This window comes from Patella vulgata, chromosome 8 (assembly GCF_932274485.2).
Source record: "Patella vulgata chromosome 8, xgPatVulg1.2, whole genome shotgun sequence".
Classification (NCBI taxonomy): Eukaryota; Metazoa; Mollusca; class Gastropoda; family Patellidae; genus Patella; species Patella vulgata.
In genome coordinates this window covers 36,394,786-36,417,506 of record NC_065886.2, presented here as the reverse complement: position 1 = coordinate 36,417,506, position 22,721 = coordinate 36,394,786, and the positions used below count along the sequence as shown (strand labels likewise).

Genomic DNA, 22,721 nt, shown 5'->3' with positions numbered 1-22,721 from the left:
TACTCAGCCTCAAATTCAAATACACGTAATTAACAAAGCGAAAAATATGTTTAAATCCAACCAATTATCTGAAGATTCATCTACTTGAATATAGGTTACTCAGATGAACTATATGGACGATGCATCGACTTAAATATACGTTAATCTAGTGGGCTATAATGAAAATACATCGACTTCAATATATGTCACTGATGGAGCATATGTTATCGTGAAATATTTAGGTGTCAGAGCGGTGGAAATCTTCCGATCATTTTTAACTATTATAACAACAACACTGGCGATCATTGTGATAGATAATGATCATATGATCATACAATCAATCATAGATTGGAACTGGAAATTAAACGCCATTACATATAATTTATTTGTTCGCTTAATAATATCTATTAATGTACAACATGCTTTATTGGTACAGCATCCCACAGATCTTCAACTTGTCCCTACAATTCAGTTAAAGCGTCATTCTCGTGGAAAACACGCTAACGGTCTCTAGTCATTTTTCATGTTGCTGCACATCTTATAGGGAGTAGGTATAGGGTCGATACGCCACCGTCCACTCGTGTGTATTGATCTTGGAGAATGGCTGGTTATTTCATGCAGCGATTCCAATACACTCACGACATCTAGTGGCGATAGAACGACAGTAGAAACAAGCGTTTGGACTTAGAGCATGCGCGTTCTCGTCAGCTAGTATATGGAGTATGGTCTGTCTATCAGGACTTTAGTGAGGTAGAGACAAGTTACACTTCGTTTCATATGTAAACACTACCAACATGTGGTATATTTGGAATGTGTATTGTTTTATGTCAGTGGTTAATCTAGCGAGGTAAGTAACTATCTCTTTTCCATCAGACAATAGAAGTTTCCACGTAGGCATTGGTCATTACAGTATTGGCAATCTTCGTGTATCTCATGTCCCTAATTAATTCATCGTTTTATCTGAGTTTTCTGTTAAAGAAATTAGGTTAAACAGATTAGCTTAGATATTTGTTGTTTTGGAAACCCCAATCTGTCCAATAATGTCAAATGTGGTTCGTACATCGATTAGTATTATACAGTGATTGCTTTCGGCCGTCACAAGGTGTAGAGAGGGAGGGAAAGGTCTGTTCTACTATACAGAGATGTTGTTATTTATTACGGAAATCAGGTTAAACAGATTAGCTCATATATTTGTTGTTTTGGAACCCCCGATCAGTCCAACAATGTCAGATGTTTTCGTACACTGATTAGCATTATACACCAATTGCTTTCTACCGTCACAAGGTGTAGAGAGGGCGGAGGGGAATCGGCTCTATTACGCATAGACATCAATTTTTATTAAGAGAATCGGGTATCACAGATTGACTCAGAAATTTGTTGTTTTGGAACTCACGATCTACCCAGTAATAACCATGACCCCTAAGTATTGTACATTAATTGCTCCCGATCACAAGAAGGTGTGGAAACAGAAAGAGCTGCCTTACTACATACATACATTGTTATTGTTACAGTATTGGTTAGATTTATCTATCAGTAGGGGACGATTCACCACTGAGTAACACGTGTAACAATAATCAGCAGTTCCTCAAACATCGTACAGAAGGGATATGCTGTAAGGTCAAAAATATATTTACAATCTTATTTCAGGTTGCCTTTAATCCTAAATATATATTTGCAACCTTCAGTGTCACTTCAGAGATGGTCCTTTATTGTGCTATGTTTAAAGGTTGATAAAAACGAAAGACGTATCGTGTGTTTGTAATACAGTGGACGAGGCACTATTACTATGTATTCGGTCGCCGACATGTACTATAACAATATCTACATGTCTCCGCTTTCGATACTTGAGATTTAACAGTAGCAAACAACAAGTGGGTTGGGCATTAAAATGTTCTTGTACATAAGATTTTAATCAAAATTACTTTTCTGGAACACCACCAAATCTCGTTTCACATCAACTATATATATTGTTCTTTTACAAATTAATTTCTGGAGTTTCCATCGAGGTCATTTTAATTGTATGAAAACTTGTTTTGGGATTTAGTTCAATACCTTAATTTTCTACACAATGTGGCCTACTCTTATTTTGGTTTCAAAATGTCCGGGATGTTAATGTTATAAAGGATCTCGGCTTGTACTCCCATTCGAACGAGTAGGCGCTTGTTCTTGCAGGCCCATCCATCCTGCATCACTGACAAGTGACAATCAGGCTGAGATTGTGTTTGATATTTAAGCTCTTTATATACATTTATCGTGTAATGTTGGCCATATAATATGGTGAATTATTTATAACATACCGACCATCAACTGTAAACGTGTGTTATTTATTACTTCTTAATAACATCCCGGGAGGATTACAGTATACTGTCTTATAGATCGTTGTGTCAACGTTGGTCGCCATTATTTTTGTAGCGATGACTTTTTGGCATGTCACAGAAGACATGTCTGGAAGATTTAAGGTCATACATTTCTGCACCTATCGGCTAAATGAAGCGTCATTCAGAAAGCACTAAGCAATGGTTGAAATCGTGCCTCTTCAATGTTCTTATAAATATAGAAGTTTGTTTTACATGTTAAATGGTTTATGTTTTCACTTTAAAAAACAATTTATGTGCAAAGTAATTTTTCTCCAAATCATAATTATGTCGTATTGTTTTTAATGTTTACTAAGTTTAATTGGAAGTCTATGTGCCTATAAATTTCGTATATTGGATTATATTTCGCTATTTTGTCTTTTTATTATTCGGATCCATCTCTTTTGATTGCCGCTGAATATCCAAGCCTCTTTGCGGGGTGGGTGGGGCATTAATGTCCAAAATAATTGGTTCCGATTTTTTTGTAATATATTTTCTGTTGTTAAATTTAACTGTGTTTCAATCAGATTGGGGCCTCAATCCGACACAAGGTTGAGGATGAATATGTAGGTACATACATGTAGGAGTAAGTACCAAGCAAATTACCTTTTGTAATTTGAATTTATTTATTTTGATTGTGATGGTCGGCGGGGAAGGTCTTCACGGGAACGGTGGGGATGGTCGGGCCGATTTACCCCAATACTACCTCATTATTGTGAAAATACTTTAATTAAATACAAATAATAATTAATTTGTTTATTTCTTTTTTATTTTTTTATTTTTTATTGTTTGTTTGCGGATTCCTTGAGGTAGTATGTGATGGTAGTATGTTGTAGTATTGAGTGGTACTGGGTAGTATTGAGTGGTACTGGGTAGTATTGAGTGGTACTGGGTAAATCGTCCTACCAGATTGGGATCAAGACAAGGTAGTATTGGGTGGTACAGGGTAGTATAGGGTAAATCATCCTACCAGGATGGGACCAAGATAAGGTAGTATTGGGTGGTACTGGGTAGTATAGGGTAAATCGTTCTACCAGGTTGGGACCAAGACAAGGTAGTATCAAACAAACTGCATTGATAAGACAGTTATCAATTTAGAGTTATTGGTATTCAGTCCATGTAAATCTCAACATGGTAATGAAAATCAAATTAACCATGACTTAATGTTATATCGGTAAGCTAGAACCAGCCACTAGACACGAATAGCAGGAAATATTTGAATTGGATTAGCAGCGCGAGTAGCGGCCACTTGTTATAATTGCTGTAGATCAGTATACAGTATGTAATTGATGTAATGTTATTGTCAATATCCCATCACATGGAGGATCCCTTGGTTAATATAAATATGATTAATTCAATATTAGGTTATTATATAGCTCATACTACAGCGGTAAGAATGCACTGTTATTAACTTTATTCCCAGTAGCCTTGTTCATCCATCGTGTTCAATTAAATGGTGTTTAATCTAGTACTTAATACATAGCATAATGATTCCAGTTGTCTGGTGTGTGTGGGGGGGAGGGGGGGACATACGGTAAAGTTCAATTTCGCTGTTTCCCATATTAAAACCAACAAAGGGTTTCAAAGGCGTAAGATACATTGTCACGAAAGTAATTACAGGTTAGTTATTTCCAAGAAAAGTATGGCAAATTTCGTATATATTGAAGGTGGAGACGCCCAATCTTACAAGAAAAATACTGGACGGGTCCCACCCCCACCCCAAACCACCGATAAGGCAAGCGCTGAGCAAAATGTCAGGGTATTACTAACTGGCAACCCGACGGCTTCTTGTCTGCTAGCTTGGCTTAGGGAGAGGTTGTTATTTTATGATCGAATGGTTAGGCGGTTTTGGGAACATTGTGGGGTGTAAGCGTACAACAGACTCTGTAATTAAACCACGGAAAAATAACTTGGCAAAAGATAATCCAAGAATTTACTTAGGCTTCAATGTGAATGGTAAATGGACAGTAAGTAGCGATACATAGATTCTGCAAATGGACCCTCTCTCAATCAAGTTAGGCGACAAACATGGCCTCGAGAATTCATTGTTTTGAGAGGGATCCGAAGCAAATTTTTGAAAAATTATTTAGTTTGAATATGTTTTAGTTCAATTATATCTTCAGATCACCCGGTTTGTACATGGGAAGGTATCTTTAAAGACAGACATACTAACTGAAGTATATGGAAGATCAAATTGTTCGGGTTGCTTATTCTTGCACAAGGAATTGGTATTAAAAGCCAGCCTTTCTGGGCTCCAACCAAAGCTCATGAATCCACGCTTATACAAGTGTCGTTACGGATCACGGCAAAACATGATTATTTTTCTTATAAGCGTTCTTTATTCAGGTTTAATTAAATTTACAAACGGAATGCGGGATGCCTAAGTGATTTAGAAGCTGGCTCACTAAGCAATTCAGGCAATTGTCCCCATATCACAAAGCATTGCGTATGTACGTCTTCATCAACCCGATTATTGCAAGAAAAAGTCGGATGTTGAAGGCATTTCGTTTCATTTCTAAAGAAAATCCAAATTGTTCAATGATTACAGCTTGAAATGCTCCTCACAACATCTATATGAAATTATTTTTCAATCACGTCCATGATTCCGAAGAAATATGCCAGACGGACGATAAACAGACGTGTATAAATCCATTACAATCTATCTATGAAATTGTATTCATCTAAATGATACATTGATATTCACCAGATTCCACGCTAGGACTTTCATAGTGTAAGCAGTATACATACGCTTCTCCAAACCAGGGTCCGTGAGAGGGGCGACAGCTTGGACACCTGTTGCTCGGCCCTAAGGTAGAGAATTTTAAGGGCTTTAACACAAGCAGTTTTATTCTCCAAAATATAATCGAGATTTGCTTTTTAACAAGACCTTATATTCGATGTTCAGCGAAGGAAGAATAAGGAGAGCCCACTTACTACTAACCCCAGGATCCATTTACTTGATCCGATATGTGAATTTGTTGTTTTTGCTGTCTGTATATTGTGTCTTGTCCGTAGGTCTGTCCTGTGTAAATGTTTGTGTGTGGTGCAACTCCCCTGCACGTACTATTTGAGCTTATTCTAGGATTTCAACATCGGTCCCCCTGTGTCAGTCACGCAGGATGGCGAGTGACAATGAACAGCGTCTATTCGTGCGGATGGCCTGAGCGTCCCTGTCCGGGAGAAACACCCCTCAGACCACACTGTATGGTGAATGCCCGTCTTCATGAGTTTTGTTTATGCAGACCAGTATGACGTTAAACCAAATTTGATTTCATTTCATTTCATCATTAGTAAATACTTTGGTTTCAACAAACATATCGTTAAACGTTGACCACCGTAGTTCAGTTTGTCTGAGCACGGCTTTAGTAACGACATTCTATTTACTCTGTCTGTCTAATCGGGAATAGAAAACGTTAAAACTCTAACCCGTCCTCGGTTTGTTCTGTTCATTTAATAGCTTCTAGGTTGGGTATATTTACTCCCGGCGTCATAACTTTGTAACGTCTACACATATTACCAGGGTTTTAAACATGGATAAATACTAGCCATCTAAATTACCTAACTACATACACGGCCAATTGTATGATTTAATCTCCATAGAAGATCTGATATCACTTCACATTTCCATCATATGAAATGCAATGAGGTTTAGTGCCCTACTGTTCTGGACAGAGTGGACAAATGGAGACGATAGGCCACAAATCTTCGTTGCATATTTTTGGGAGCCACGATGACTCAGACAGTATAGCGCTGAATCACATGCCAAGACGTCCAGGGTTCAAGCCTGATATTAGCTGAGATAGTTCCAGTGTGCTGTCCCCTTGTCAGTGATGCGAGGTGGCTGCCTGGCGACGAACAGGTGTCTAGTCGTTCAGATGGGACGACAACCCAGGTACCATAACAGTTTGGGTAAGAGAAAACGCTGCTTTCCCTCATAGCGTCTGTACAGTCCTGGGCTATGTTGATCTGATATACTGCACATCATACTCATCTTCAGACCTCCGTAATCAATGAGAATCGGCGAAGACTTTGCTGCCCTCAATCCTGTGCAACCTGTTGCGTGTGCTACTCGTACAAAACGTTATACACAGGACATGATGTACTCGATATGTGAAAATATCCAATATACAAAGTGGGAACACTAAAATAGTTTTTCAACTCTGCTCCTTCAAAATGTTTTGATGTTTAATTAATAAATACTTGCTGAATGATTTTCAGAGAATTAGCCGATAGACGATTGGCGTAAATATTATTGAATTCACGACTGAAATATTTTAACATGCATACAAAACTTTGTAATTTGGACACGGTACAACATTTTTCAGTCAATTGCTTGGTTGATATAATCCTAAATGAACTCTCTTATCTTTTGGAGTAAGCTAGTATTTCACAAACCTTAATTAGCACCTCCTTCGGCTCCACCAGGAGCACTTGGACTAAGGTCGCAGGTGGTATCTATTTTGTCCATAGCTGTGTAATGATGCTTGCTATTCCCGGCCGCAGCCCGACTGGTCACATTGAAGATGACGGGTCGTCATCTTGTAGATGGGTGGCAAATCTAGCTCCTAGATTATAACATTGTAATTGCAGCAGCTGGTTCATAGGGATATCATTTGATTGTCAGATTTACACTTTTCTGTCAAAAGTACACAACATTAGAGTTGTATGATCTACATTTCCTAAGCTTTAATGTTCTATTATCATAAATACTAAATTGCCAATACTCTACTGCCTGAAATACTTAGCCGGGATGTCAGCTCGGTAACTCGTTTTTTACTGCCTAAATCTTCCAATATATGTCTCTCAGGATGGAAAACGGTAAATTGCAACTCATTTTCTCTTTAAATATGTCAATATTGGTGTCGGTGACGGGATAATCATCGTCTTATATTCATGGTTTATCATTTTAACAACTCGAAAGCTGTCACTGGATGATCCCTTAACTATCATTTTATCATCTCTTATCTTGACATATAACAAATCTTCATCAATTCATACAATGCATAACATGAATAATATTCAAATAGTTTACAAGACGGGTTTTTTTTTAAAGACGCTTTAGATGAGTCGAACATTTACTGTATCTGGTTAAGATAAATATCATGAATATGATCCGTCTATTATGGTTTATCAACAAATATCCATATGTTTGTCATTATGGAAAAGATTTATTACACCAGTGTTGGTTGAGAAAGTTCCTCGGGATTTCCCCCTCGTTGTTTTCCGCTTGTCAGTGGTGCAGGACAAAGGGCCTGGCGAGAAATAGCGCGTAGCCATTTGGATGGGCCAAGTAAAATACCCCCCTTGGCAGTTGGAATTCGACAAAGGGGAGGCAGAAACGCCGTTGTCTGGGCACACTTTCCTTCGTATGCCTATAATCATTAGCCCTGTTGATAATGTAATTTGGTGAATATATTATATAAAAGCTGATTTTAAGCCCAATACACCTTCAAAACTTACAATTTACATACACGTAATATATGTTGACGCGTCGCGGACACCTGATTTGATTTTAATCAGACTATAAAACAATACACGTATCATTTACAATGAATTACAATACATATGTCAATTGCAATGGACTACAATGCACGATATGATTTGTAATAAATTACAATGCATTACAATGCACAAGAGTTGATTTGTAATGCATTACCATACACATGTTATTTGCGATGGCCTTTACAATACATATGTCGTTTATGAATTACATTGCATATGGGATCATTTGCAAAGCATTACCATGCACGCGAGATCATCTTGTTGTAATGCATTACAATATACGGGTCATTTGCAATGAATTACAATATACGGAACATTGCAATGAATTAAAACGCGCATATGATCATTTGTAATGCATTACAATACATATGAGATCATATGTAATGAATTACAATGCACATAATAACACATATGGGTATTTACAGTAAATGACAATGCAAACAGGCGTATTTCAATAAATCATCTACCACTCAAGTTTAAATTTCTGGGTGTTTTCTAACTCGATATATACCTAGATGTTCTTTTAATATATCAGGCATCTATACAAGTTCTTTCAAGTTCCGATATTCATTGTCTTAGCTGCCATATCGGAAATTAGATTCTGAGTTGATTCAGTAAAGCACAAGAGTTTGACATTTTCTCGTGTAATGTTAACTTCTTTCTGGGTGATTAACTGGGTTTCAAACAAAATGTGAACCTTCTAACAATCTCTTGTAATTATCATGGTTCAAAAAGGTAACAACAGGCATGTAATAATATATTTTACATCCTCTACTTGTCTTCTTTTTTTAATTCTTTATTTTATTTTTCATTTGGCTTTAAAGCAATTGTCGCTAAGTCGGTTAAAACTGTTGCGTTAGAAGAATTTTCCTAATAATATTAATATTTTTTTATATATAGCGTTCTGCGCATTCGTTTCAGACACACTTTACAAGAGTGACAGTTTTGTAATAGGGGTTTAGACAATGTAAAAATTTTAAAGTAAAAATTGCCTGTTGAAATAGGTTTTAAGACCACGCTTAAATGAACTTAATTCCTTTTGCTGACGAAGATGTTGTTGGAGGTTGTTCCATAGGTATGGCTCGCCATCCGTAATTTTTATTAGTGTGTTTAATGTCTGTTCGTTAGTGTTTACTGCCGCTTATCACATCCCAGTACTCACCAATGCCTTTAATCGAGTGTCTACCCATTTTTAAGAACATCTGGTATCACTTTCAGTTATTTGATTTGTCTTACGACATTTAGTTTTGAACATTATCGATACCAATTTTACCAACATGTATGTTAATGAAGCTTGAAATAACGATTTTATAAACAACAAATAAATATCCTTATGACACGATTTTACTAGTTGTTAGGGCAGTAATGGAAGAGAGTTATCCCCCTCGGTTACTTCCCTTTGGACAGGGTCCTTATGAAGCATCGTTACTCTGATACCAATAAGCAAATAATCGTTTTAAACTTATAAGAACAAGGCAACCGACCAGTGATAATAGGGGACGCAATTTATTGTTTGATTTTAATCAACATAGACCCTATCCAGACTTAACAACATAATCACAACAAAGCGTATGAATCACTCTCACACTAAACTTAGGCTGTCTGTCGATTTTAGTCGAAAACACTCAGTATATTTCGAGTGGTTTCATAAGTACATATTCTGCTTTCATTAAATAAAATTGAAACGGTTTAATTAGTCTTTTTTGTGTATATCAGATGTGAACCGGAGTTTGACCGCATTACGTCATAGTATACTAATTGTTGGATATGGTGGCCATTTAGGGCAGAGATCTGTTCTCGGAGTATGAAGTAGATTAATCTCTGTGTGCAAAATGACCTACTCTACTAAAGCTTAAATACTTCTTTACAATAAATAAAGTATTAATTACAAAATCTGCCCAACAATCTTTACTGTCACTATTCCTAATCTGGGGTCATGCAAGACCCGGATTAAGCTTACATGGGGCCCCTATTTATGGTACAGCATTTTTTAAACCACTTTTAAGTCCCAATGACTGCAGAGCAGTCAGCCTCCCCTTAATCCGGCATTTGCTTATGCGGATGTGCCTCTGTCCATTATCATTCCATGCTTGGTGTACTACGAATGTTCACTGTACGTTCGTAAAATATACGAATGAAATAAAATGGGGTTTAACGTCCTACTTTTAAGCACTGGCTGAGCTAATGACGACGGGGGTACTACAAAGGTATTTGGATTGGTGCACAGATGATAAAGACAGTCTATGAAATACAGTCGTTGCAATGTGATTTTATTATGTAGTTAAACCTATAATTAGTTACAATATGATTTTATTTATGGTCGAACTTATCCGATTATCTGAATAACTCATAAACTAGCCATTGAGACATGTCCACCTGCTTCCAATCCAGATTGCTTGGTCTACTAGTCCCCTGCTGTTATTTCTAGCGACTAATGCAATCTTCTTAACCACGCATGTCATATACTTAAACCATCTTAAGTTGGATCACCTTCGTGTGATGTTATATCTATTTATAGTAACAACACCAAGCAGAATGTCACTTGAAGCCAATCGGTAGTTAACATCATCAGACGATAGCTAAATATATTTACTGTTTCATCAATTATTCAGTTGATTGTACAGTTTTGGTAAAAGCTTACATCCACTTATAGCCGGCCAGTGGTCATTACTTCAACAGAAGTCTTGATTATTACATATTCATAAAACGTTATATTATTTATTCTATTCAGTGAAAGGATTTCTTTTTTTTTGGTTTCTGTATTGGTACAATTTGGATGTGGATTTTGCTTAAGGTCGTTGCCCGATTCCGAAGCCGAACTATCGTCCATAAGTATTGATGGATGTCACCACCTATCATAGAAATAACCTGTTCTAAAAGAATGGACGATAAGCTCGGGTGTTATTGATGCTTTTCAGTTTAAAGTAGCAATATTTGTTATTAATCTATAAAATCAAACTACGTCGAGTCTTAGAGTGGAGTCAAAACTATATTATGATCATCTACACACTTAATGAACCTTACCTTACAAACCTCCATATTTTTAAATTTGAAAACTCTAATTCTTAAATTAGTTAACTAAGAAAATACGCCTGTTTGCAGTAAGTTGAGATAACAATGGGCAGTATTCACGAATATTGCGTATGTAATATCGTTATTATGAACGCGGACGTAAAAGCACAACTCAAAAGACTTCTGTAATTACCGGAAGTTAAACTATAAAATTTTCTAAAGTAAAAACCTCGTTCAACAGTTACTACGATTAAAACATAATAATTAATGGTGATCCTGGTTTGTAAAGACGTATCGGAAACACGACATACTTTAAACGCAGCATACCACAGGAATATGTTTGTAACCATCCATAAAAGCGTTTTGTAACCATCCATAAAAGCGTTTTGTAACAATCCATAAAAGCGTTTTGTATCTACTCGTTAAAAGGACGGTGTCTAGTTATTCGGATGCGATGAACAACCGAGGTCCCTTGTACGCATTGGCGTGCATGTAAAACACATTGACAGTTGGAATTCGATATTAGTGTAGGCCGTTGTCAAGGCAAAATTTCCGTCATACGCAGTCGGTGCAGAAAAGCAGGACATTAAACCCCATTTCATTTCATCTTATCTGATCGGTAACCATCTTTAAAAGAGAATTCAGAAACAAGTTCCAGATATTCTGTAAGAAACAGAGTTTTATCTTGAATGACAAGACATTATTTATTCTCAACGCCTACTATTGGCTTAAACTGACATCAAGACAAATCCGTCTCAAGCACGTGCTCTGTACATGACACTCGATCTACAAGATCATTCCGTCAGTAAACAAAACTCACGTGATATTCCATAGTTTAATATAGCTAGAGTTTTAATGGACCGACACTCTGGTCATTAGGCGAAGACTTTCAAGACGGAAAGGGAGCTGATTTACATTATTTCTCAATATTAGTCTTGACACATTGACCGTAATTTAACCAAAAAAACCTCCAGAATCCCACAATAAACCTTGGTTTGATTGACGCGATGTTTCTCGGAAACAAGAAGCCAAATAAGGGTATTTGTTTTAAAGGTATTTGACTGCTGTAAAACCAAAGCGCATTGGGTTGGGTATTGTTTAAACGTACAGTCCCAAGACTCTTAATGCCCATTGTTTCTGGTAATTTGCATGACTCTTTCTACTAAATGTCTCACAAAATCGAAGCAAACAAATAAAGGTAGTTGTCTATGCTTTAAAACCGAAGCGAATGGGGTTGGGTATTGTTTAAACGTGCAGCTCCGAGACTCTTAATGCCCATTGCTTCTATTAATTTGCATGACTCTTTCTACTAATTCCTCACAAAAACCTACAACTAACACTATACAAATAAAAAATGTTAAACATTAAATTGGACGAAATCTTCTCGATTTAAGAGAAATACATTAAAATTTAAACCGTGTATAAAGAATAAAGAAACTGATAGTTAGTGACCATTAGTGACCATCAAGGTGATCAACCATTTCTTAAAGTGTGTTTATATCTCAATTAAAGAAAATGGCCGATCACATTTTTTTACCAGTAATTTGCATGCATTAACCTTGAGAGCTAACGTCATTGGTTAGATCAATAATCAAAAACATAACACCAATTATACGAAACGATACGATAAAAATGGCCAGTGCAAGATGGTAAACATGTCTTGAAAGAAGCAGCAGAACGTTTCTGATTTTTGTAGTTAACAAAGTCTGATCGTTGGAACATTAAAATAGACGAAACTGGTTATAAAAGCGCATATTAATTACCAAGAGTGTATATTTATGTCCCATGTTAAAAATATTTTTGAAATTTCTATAATGAAATTTGTTCGGTGGAATACGTGAACAGTCCAAATTAAACGGCTGTCGTAAAGACCTGCTTAATTCATTACTAATTACTTCCGTATTTTCTTGGAGAATATAGTTTTATTTCTTAGTTTATTACAAATGGCGCCTGAAACCATAAAATACACGATTCTTTGTACCGACTATAAAATGTTCACAATTGTGTCTTAAATATTGGTTATTAGGATCTCATATTTTCACGGCAAGATAACAACATCAATATTGATTGAAATGGGCGAATATTGAATTCTTATTCTATTTGATCAGGAATCATTGGCGATGTATTCAATTGAAGACAGGTTTTTCTGTAGTTGTGATATTACGTACTGTTTTATGGACTGAGTTATCTTCCGTTGTGTTGGAAATAGCTAAAACAACAAGTACCAACACCTGAATAAACCATCTGTTTCCATTTAAAGCATAACTGACAATCCAGTGAAAGATTCAATGTATCATTTAACGTAGTTGGTCTTTTTCTGAAAATTATCTCGCAAAATTATCGATTAACCGTCTCGAACAATAAGTGTATGTGCCAGAACACATTATTAACATTATTATGTTGTTACATCTCAAATATATATTAATATCTCAGATTATTCTAAATAGCAAGGGAGTTGCGGCGGCTCAGTGAGTAAGACGTTGGCTCGAGTTTACAAGAAAAAAAAAGACGTTGGCTCTCTAACATGAGGGCCCGTATTCGGTTTCCGTATTGGCTGAACGTTCATCGGGATTTTCCGACGTGGTTGTCAGGGGTTTAGGGCGCGGCTTGGCTAGGGACAACGTAGAGTCGTTCGGATGGGACGAAAAACCTAGGTAATCTATACACATTGGCATGTACATAAAAGAACCCTTGGCTATTGAAATTGGAAATAAAACGTAGGCCGTATCGCCGTAGTCCGGGCAAAACTGATAGCCCACTGCATGGCGTATGTCCGTCTTCATTAGCCAAGACGGGACATAATTCACAACAGTAGAATGGTAAAGCCAGTTCTATATCCACCTTTCTTTTGTCATCAGTGGTGCGGGATAGAGAACAGCAACCGAGTTCCTGTGTAAACGTGAAATGAAATGGGGTTTAACGTCCTACTGTTCTGTTCAGACTGGGCTAATGAAGACGGGCATACACCAAACACTGTGCTATGAGGGAAACTTTGCCCGGACAGCGGCACTAAGGCCGACACTTATATTGAATTCAATCTGCCAAGGGATCTTTTACGTGCACGCCAATCAGTACACGTGACCTCGGTTTTTCGACCCATCCGAACGACTAGACAGCTATCCTCCGTGTAAATGTACAAAGTGCCGTGGACAGTTGGAATTCGGCGCAGAGTAGGCGGAAACCTCGCTCTCCTGGCAAAAGTTACATTTGCCCCTTTACGTTATCACAGTTGGCGCAAAAACATAGGACTGTAAACCCTATTCCATGTCAGCCATACCAACGAGATGAACAAGTGGTGTTGATATTCTAGTGCTCAGATAACATTCTCAGATCATTTTGAAACCTTCTAGTAATAATCATCAAAGATAAATTAATTACATATTATATAGCTCTGGGCGAGAAGCTTAGATGGGTTTAAACAAATATTGATTGAGCAACAGCATCGGCATCACATAAAAATACAGCTATTCAATTTAATTAGCAAATCAAAATGATGTAATAGAAGTAATATCGTGATATGAAGCATCAGCGAATCTCATGTCGAAAGAAATTACAAGTGCTTCTCATCAAATTCGCTTGGTTCTGGAAACCATTAAAATCAAAATGAGATAGTTTTTGTGTGCAGTTTCTGATACAGATGGTGTTACGTCCTTATTACGCAATACCATTTTATGAACATGATCAACTATCCCTCCAGATAATTCAGGTTAAAATTACTCGTATGATATTGGTTGATATTTCTAAATATTATAATGTTTTAACAGTCCCCTATTTCAAGACCGGTTGCATTATTCCTATTACGTCTTTCTTTTTTCGTTTCATTTTTAGTGAAATACTTATGTAGTGGTAGATAATGTAGATACAATATCATGTAGTAATAATGTTTGTATTGGTAGATAATGTAGTGTGAATGTGTATTGATAGATAATAATATAGTAATAATCTGTGTAGTAATCATCTACTCTATCATACTTTACTAGTGATCTGCATCTTTCTGTTTCAACATAATCTATCACTCGGCATGCTATTGTGTCAAATCGTATTAACGTTAAACAATTGATCAATGTTATATTGAACGGCGTATATTATATTGTACATGTTTCAAACATATCGTCATGTTAAAATTTAACGACAGAGATTATATTTTATGTTTCACACATATCGTCATTAACGACGCCGATTGTATTATTAATAATAATAATGTCCTAAAATCCAACCGAAGCTGCTCTTTGGTAACATTATGGTCAATTAAAAGATAAAGAAGTTTCACACAGATACTCATGTTACATTTACCGATTATATTGTACATGTTTCACACAGATCGTCATTTTATATTTAACGACACTGATTATATTGTGTATTATCAAAAATATTACATTTGTATTGTCATTAAATGTTGGCTGTGAAAGAAGATAATATTAAATAATAATCCATATTATCTTTGTAAATAACCATTCAATATGATGGGTATTGTGTGATGTACGAGCCTGGTTACACCTCTTGGTCAAAAAAGGGAAACACGACAGAGCAGCATGTTACCCCCGCCCCCACACACACACACACACACACTTGCCAAAATAAGGAAAGCAGAAAGGAAGAACAGTGTTAGTCTCATTTTACTGAATAAAACTTCAGGATTTTTTATAGGAACCACTGTAGCGAAGTGAGTTAGGTGCTGGAAGTCCAAGGTTCCATTTATGGTTCGATCGAAAAAGTTCCTTAGAATTTCCCAGCGGGATTTCCCTTTGTCAATGGTGCGGGATGCAGTGTTTAGTCGTTCGGGTATGGCGAGAAAATCAAGATCCAACGTATATTTTATTTCATGTCAGTATCTAATAAATGTTACCTGATCTTGTTTGTTTTCTGGTGCCTTGTTGAAATTTACTGATTAAATGTAACTACATGTATATCTGATTAAATAGAACTATATTTCAGTAAACATATTTATGTTTCAGTGTACACAGAACTTTATCTTAGTAAATAGAACGATATCTCAGTGAACAGAACGATATCTCATATGATAGAACGATATCTCAGATGATAGAACTCTATCTCAGTAAACTGAACTCTATCTCAGAAACTCAGTAAATATAACTATATCTCAGTAAACAGAACTATATCTCAGTAAATAGAACTATATCTCAGTAAACAGATCTATATCTCAGTAAATAGAACTCTAGCTCTCAGTTAATATAACCATATTATTTGATTGAATATAACTAGGCTATCTAACTATATAGAATTAAATATAACTGTATCTGATTAAAAATCTCATTAGAAGATCAATAGTAAAATAATTCATCTTTTAAACAATTTCTGTGTATTATACAACTGGGAATCAGATTATCCTGACTTGGTTTCGATATGTAAATTATATTACTATGTTACATAGTCAGTGAAGTGGAATATCATCGATACGTATATGTAAATCACACAGTCAAACATCTAGACATGAAGTGAGCTGGGGTACTTAACGATCTGATTGATGAGAGATCATCTATTAGACAACTGATTATATAATTCATATTGGCAACATGGCGGCATTCATCTAGATTAAATTAACACATCCGATAATACGTGAATTAAAAGGAAAAAGAGTGATAGGAAGTAATTATATTATTGAAATCACTTTTATTATTCATAAAGTCGATCATTTCCTTTTCGATTAACTTCAAATAATTGCTCGTAGCATATTTTGTTCAATGTAGTTATATTGACAGAAAACAACTTGTGTTGTGCAATTGTAGCGATGCTGTTATTAGTCTGGCCAGAAAATCGAATAAAAGATGTAAAAAAAGAAGAGTTTCAACACCGGAAGTTCATTCCGGAGCATAATGTAAGACGTGGACTATAAAGAGTGACATATGACTTAGAACTAATTTGGTGATATGGGTCGTTATTGATTAATATACACGTCCATTAAAGCCAATCCGTCACCGGATATGACTGTTATGATCGAGCATACATCTTCACCCCAATTCTCCTTTCATTAAAATCGTATAAATAAACCATCTTGACTTGAACAAGTTCAACATTAGATTAATGTACAGCCTTCTTTTTATCTTCTGGATTGAATAAAAAGGGATTACTTTCGATTCTTAACACGTCATTTTCTATATTTAATTTCACGTTCCACGAGCTAATCTTCCATTCTGTATACAAGATGTCGTTTTGGGTTAATAGTAAAATTTTCTTTAATTGACAATCATGTCATAAGAGATTGCAAAAACCTACCGAGTTTAAATTACTTCGTTAAAACAAATGAAAAAAGTGTAGAGCTTTATTATAGTATTACTTTAGTTAGATCGCAGAAAAGCATGGCGTCGTTAGGGATATTTTAATTGGCATTTGCTTTTTGTATTTCCCTGATGCTAATTTATAGCATTTAAACATAGAACCACCAAGGACCAATTCATGGCCAGGGTTGATTATCGAAAACAATCATTCCTATACTTCTTCACAAGACAAATTTCAGGATACAATTATTGTTCAAAATATCAAAATAAAATGATATAGGCTTTAACGTCCTACTTTTCTGCACCAACTGAACTAATGAAGACGGTGTGCTATGAGGGAATTTTGTCCGGACACCGGCATTGCGAGATGCTCTGATATCGAATTCCATCTGTAAAGGATTCTTGACAATATGTACGCTGGGCCTCGTTTTTTGTCTCATACGAATTAGTAGACGCTGTCCCCTTCCTGCAGAACATCCTCGGCTAACACCGCTGTACCAACAGAGCCACGCGAAATATCAGCACACGTTAATGTTCATTTTTTTAGTTAAAGTCTCTAATCTTGCAAACTATAATATTGTGAAAGTTAAATTTCTAAAACGAATATAAGTCCAAATATGGTTAAATTCTGTTTAGTATTTACATAGACAGGATGTATTGAATATATGTCAAAAGTCATCATCCCTTGCGAACCATATAAACGAGGTATGATCATAACAAGCCAGCGCCACCCATAATCACTACGAAAATAGTTTGATGGACCTATTTTGAATCCGATTGAATCCAAGTCAGTAGATTATTTACCCTTGATATTTGACATTTTACTGACCTAGCCACGAATTCGGACCTCAATCCCACCCGCTACCCTAACGTCCGCGACACTGGGATATTTTTTGTTGTAAAGTAGTTATATGTAAGCGTGTTTTAATTTTCAGGGGTCAAGATACAGTAGAAAGATTCAGAAATGTAACCGATACAATTGACGGATTATTAGAAGGATATGACATAAGACTGAGGCCAAGTTTTGGAGGTAAGATAAAGCTTTTTAAATACGTGTCCATTGCCCGGAGTCTGGTAAAACGATAAACGTTGGTCCACGCTTCAAACATATGGTCCGATAAAACAATAAACACTGGTCCATGTATCACAGACAGTGTCCGATAAAACGATAAACACGGATCAGATAAAACAGTAAATACTAGTCCTCGTTACAGATGGGGTCCGATAAAACAATAAACACTGGTCCATGTTTCACACAAAAAGTCTTCAGACAAAAAACAATAAACACTGGCCATAGTGTTTCACACAGAGAGTCAGATAAAACAATAAACAATGGTCAACGTTTCACAGATTGAGCTCGATAAAACTATAATTCACACATTAATTCCCCTTAATAACCTTGCCATTGCGCCATTTTCCAATTTAAATCAGATGGAGTATTTGGGTCGTAAAATTATTAAAATCGATAATTGATTTCATAACGGCAGTCAGATGGCGATAATATTAGGAACTGGTCAAGATGTGCCCAAAGAGGACGTGCAACGTAAACAGAGAAAAAAACAAATAACGAAAATGTTCAGATAATGTGCATAGGTTTCTATAACTAACTGTTACTATGCTCGATTTGCTGATTTTAAACCTTTCATAATTTCTAAAAATAAAACTAACCCAAAAAAACATATAGTACCCCGTGTCTGTAATTTGTCGAGATGAGACAAATAAAGAATATAGAAAGCTAGAATCTACTTGTATTTCAAATGCTGGGTAAATTGCTCGTCATTTCTTTATTAACCAAGTCGTGGCTAGCAGACAGTAAATTATTACAGAAACCTAATATTGTTGATAGGCAAGCTTCATTTGTCTGATCGAGTTAGAGACATGTTATGGGAGAGATGGTCTGGGGGTCAGGCAGGGTTAATGATCCTCCGTAGTTCGGTGCCGTTAAGAGTTTAAAACCCAGGAAGGGACGGAGAGTCTGGTAGATGGTCTGACCTGATAGACGTCTATCAAACAGTTGCTGCGTCCCCTGCTGCTTAGTGAATCGAGACGTAGAATGGCTAAACTGATTTCATTATAAATATTTGTAAACCATAGTGGGACGTTTAGGTTATTTAACCTGATGTGCTCTTCGTTTTATTTAATGTAGATTTGTCAGTCACAATTTTAATAATAGTCAATTTCAATATGAGGGCCACACTGTGGCGATTGGTCACTAGCCAGGAACTCCATGGTTCAATCCTGGTGCTGGCCGGGAAGGATCCTCGGGATCATCAAGTCTGAGTTTCCGTTCTCAGTGATTAGCCTGGAACGGAAAAGCTTCTAGTCATTCCGGTGGGACAACAAAAATCCGAGAACTAGACCGTATAATCGTTGGAGTGCACGTAAAAGGACCTTTATCAGTTGTAATTCGATGATTGGCTTCGGATCGGAAATGCTACAGCCATTTGTTATGACACTGTTTGTTGTTCAACGTCCTTTCAGATCCATATGACCAGTTTCATTATTAATAATATTTTGGCAAAATACAACACGAAATAGGACATTAACATCCCAAAATGACTGTTGTCACACCATTGACGCAAAATGTACATAACCTTACAAAATGCCCATAATCATATATATATCTTATAAATCACAGTAATCGTCATGTATGGGTTCCTTGTTTATTATAAAAGCAAACACAACGAAACCCTATCATCAGTAGTCCGCTGATTCAACACAAGGCGACATTTGATTATTTAGAGCACGTCACTCAAGTACGCAGTTGAAATGTCAACATAAGACACAGCGGGGATCATATGACAAACCTACATTAGGTGCAGTTGTAAGCCTTTTGCTACGTCACATAGCTGGATTCGTGGATCTACTTATAATGGCAATCCGACTATACATAAGCCAAATATGATCATTTTTCACGTCACTCAAGTACGCAGTTGAATTGTTCACCGCTGGGGGTCGAATGACAAACCTACATTAGACGCAGTTGTAAGCCTTTGCCTACGTCACATAGCTGGATTCGTGGATCTACTTATAATGGCAATCCGACTACGTAAGCCAAATATGATCTTATATGAGTCTTTTATTATACCGATTGTGTAATATGCAGATTACCAGTACTATAGCAAGTCTAACAGTTTAAGATATGATCAATAATTTTGGTTACATTTCAAAATAATTTTAGTACACATTTTTTTAATGCTGCAAAAGAAATAAAAGTTGTTTGAGGGGCTATATTTACACAATTGTATAATTTGTATTTATCTCATATCTAAACTTGAGATTTTTAATATTAAATTTGGATGTAACATTAAAGAGAAATTATTTTGAGATGCAACAAAACTTCCTTGACATCTAATTCTTGACCAGAAGTACTTGCAATGTTCCAGAGCAATAATGTTACACGAACAAAACTTCAACATTTTACGCCTCTGTGCTCGTTTTATCATCTCATGATAACGTCACTAAGACGTACCCCACCACTGTGGACACTAAAACTCTATGATTCGTCCAATCGGAACGACTGGAGTAAACGCTATGCTTTGTCACCCCCCTCCCCACCCCAACCCCAACCCCTCGGCCTGCACCACTGACAAAAGGAAACGGTGTGACAACTCCCACGGTAGTTTCTCACCAATACCAGAACCTCTCACTTAGTGAGCAGGCATCTTACTGAACGAGTCACCGCGGAACCCCACACCATAGGTATTCAGATTTCTAATTAATGTCCTGTTAAATGATTATAAAGTCCAATCCATATTTATGTATAATCAGTTTATCGCCGATCGTCCGTGATCAGACTGAATAATAGTACATGGCTACCACTGAGATTTTGCTTAACAAGCCAATTACATTATTAGAGTTGATCCAGTCCTAGGAGACTCGTCTACGATTTAACCAATTAAAGCATGGTATTCGGGTTTTAACAATAAACCCAATTTTAAGTGGAAGTGGAATTTCTACATGAATAATGGTAATGTTTGAACCAATTAGCAAATAGAAGATGTGATTGTTCTGATGTTCCCCGGGCATTAAATTAGATTGAATAGTAATTTTAATTTGTGTGTTTTGTATGCCAAAAAAATGTTCGTCAGATACATCGCCGTTGAGGGATAAATATTGTGTTGTACACATGGTTCTACAAGCGTGGGAAAATGGATAGGCAGATAACCCTAATACTTTACACTTTATAGCCTGGTATTGAAACCACGACTCATGACACAATGACACTTCTTAGAACATTAGGGGTTTGGGTGGCGAATGGACTTGCACATTAGATCATTAAGTCTGTCATTGAGTCAAGTGGCGTGGTTTCGATACGCCGCTTGTATCTGACAAGGAATAGGGTCTCTTATCCAAGCTTGTGGTTATCTCCGGTTCCTCCAGTGTCCACCATACGTGGAAGCGAATTATTGTAATAAAATTGAACCTCATGTTTGTCCCGAAATGATGTAGTTTGTGCCGAGTGGATGCTAAACCAAATTTCTTTCTATCCACTACACTAGTCCTTTGCTTTGACTGTTCTAAGAAAACAGAGCAATAATTGGGATCTATATTTAGGACGACGAGGTAGAAGACGATATCCGGCCCATCACTACGGTTACCAACCCAGCCCAATAATTTAAACACCAGAGAACAATACTTTTCCCTTTTTTGATATCTATTAAAACCTAGCCTTATCACAATCTGCTGTTGGTGAATTGTAGGATTCTAACCTAATTTATAACCCTTTACACTTGGAATTCGGAATAAAAATAGGCCGTAGCGCCGCTATCTAGACAAAATGTCCCTCATAGCACACTGTATGGCGTATTTCATTAGAACAATCGGTGCAAAACGGTAAAAGTCGATCACTAAACCAACCCCATGCATTTTATTTCATATACTGTTTTCTCTGCAACACCCGTTTAGCTTTATAGTATAGTATAAAGTTGAATTTGAAACGAAGCTACGGTGACTCAGTGAGTGAGGATGTCCGACAAAGTTCCTCGGGATTTGCCGGTGTGGTACAGAGCGGATGGGACGAAAATATGAGGTCACGTTTACACGTTGACAGTTGGAATTTAATTGCTGTCCGAACAAAATACTCCCGATTGTACACTGCATGACATATGCCCGTATTCATTAACCCCATTTCATTTGAATTTGAAACATCACGGACGGCATCAACAGCCCTTATTTCCCAGATATCTCTGAATTCTGTCATTATAGGTCAAGTACAAATTCAAATCGAGGTCCAAACCGTGTAAATTTGAGAGTGAATATATTAGAACGGATGATTAGCAGTTAGTAATTAGTTTATGCAAATGAGGAAGAATCGAATTGACGTGCGTCGTATAATCCTAGTATCTGGTTTTCATTAGAGTAATGAATCCGGAAAACAAAAAAGGAAGCAATTTTAGAATCTAGCCACCAAATTATCTAATTACTAACCTTGACACTTGTTTACTACGGTGTGTAATAGAACATTTTATATAATAAAGCTTATATCAGTAACAGCAAGAGCAATGTGGGGATCATTTCAGCCATAGACACAAGGCATATTAGGACAATGGTTATTAAAACAAATGAATCCTTACATCAGCTTTGTTCATAAAAGACCACGCTACTTTCTACAAATTACACGACGCCATTAGATAAC

At 36.5% G+C, this 22,721-nt stretch overlaps 1 protein-coding gene across 1 annotated transcript in view; it reads left to right on the top strand.

The window, feature by feature from the left end:
* The first annotated feature begins 655 nt into the window (after window positions 1-655).
* Window positions 656-22,721, top strand: part of LOC126830560 (gamma-aminobutyric acid receptor subunit beta) — a 78,218-nt gene continuing 56,152 nt past the window's right edge. Inside the window, exons 1-2 of the mRNA XM_050560959.2 lie at window positions 656-826; window positions 18,019-18,113. Of these exons, the coding sequence (XP_050416916.2) occupies window positions 774-826; window positions 18,019-18,113 (148 nt within the window). The 5' untranslated portion in view covers window positions 656-773. The remainder of the gene's footprint in view (window positions 827-18,018; window positions 18,114-22,721) is intronic.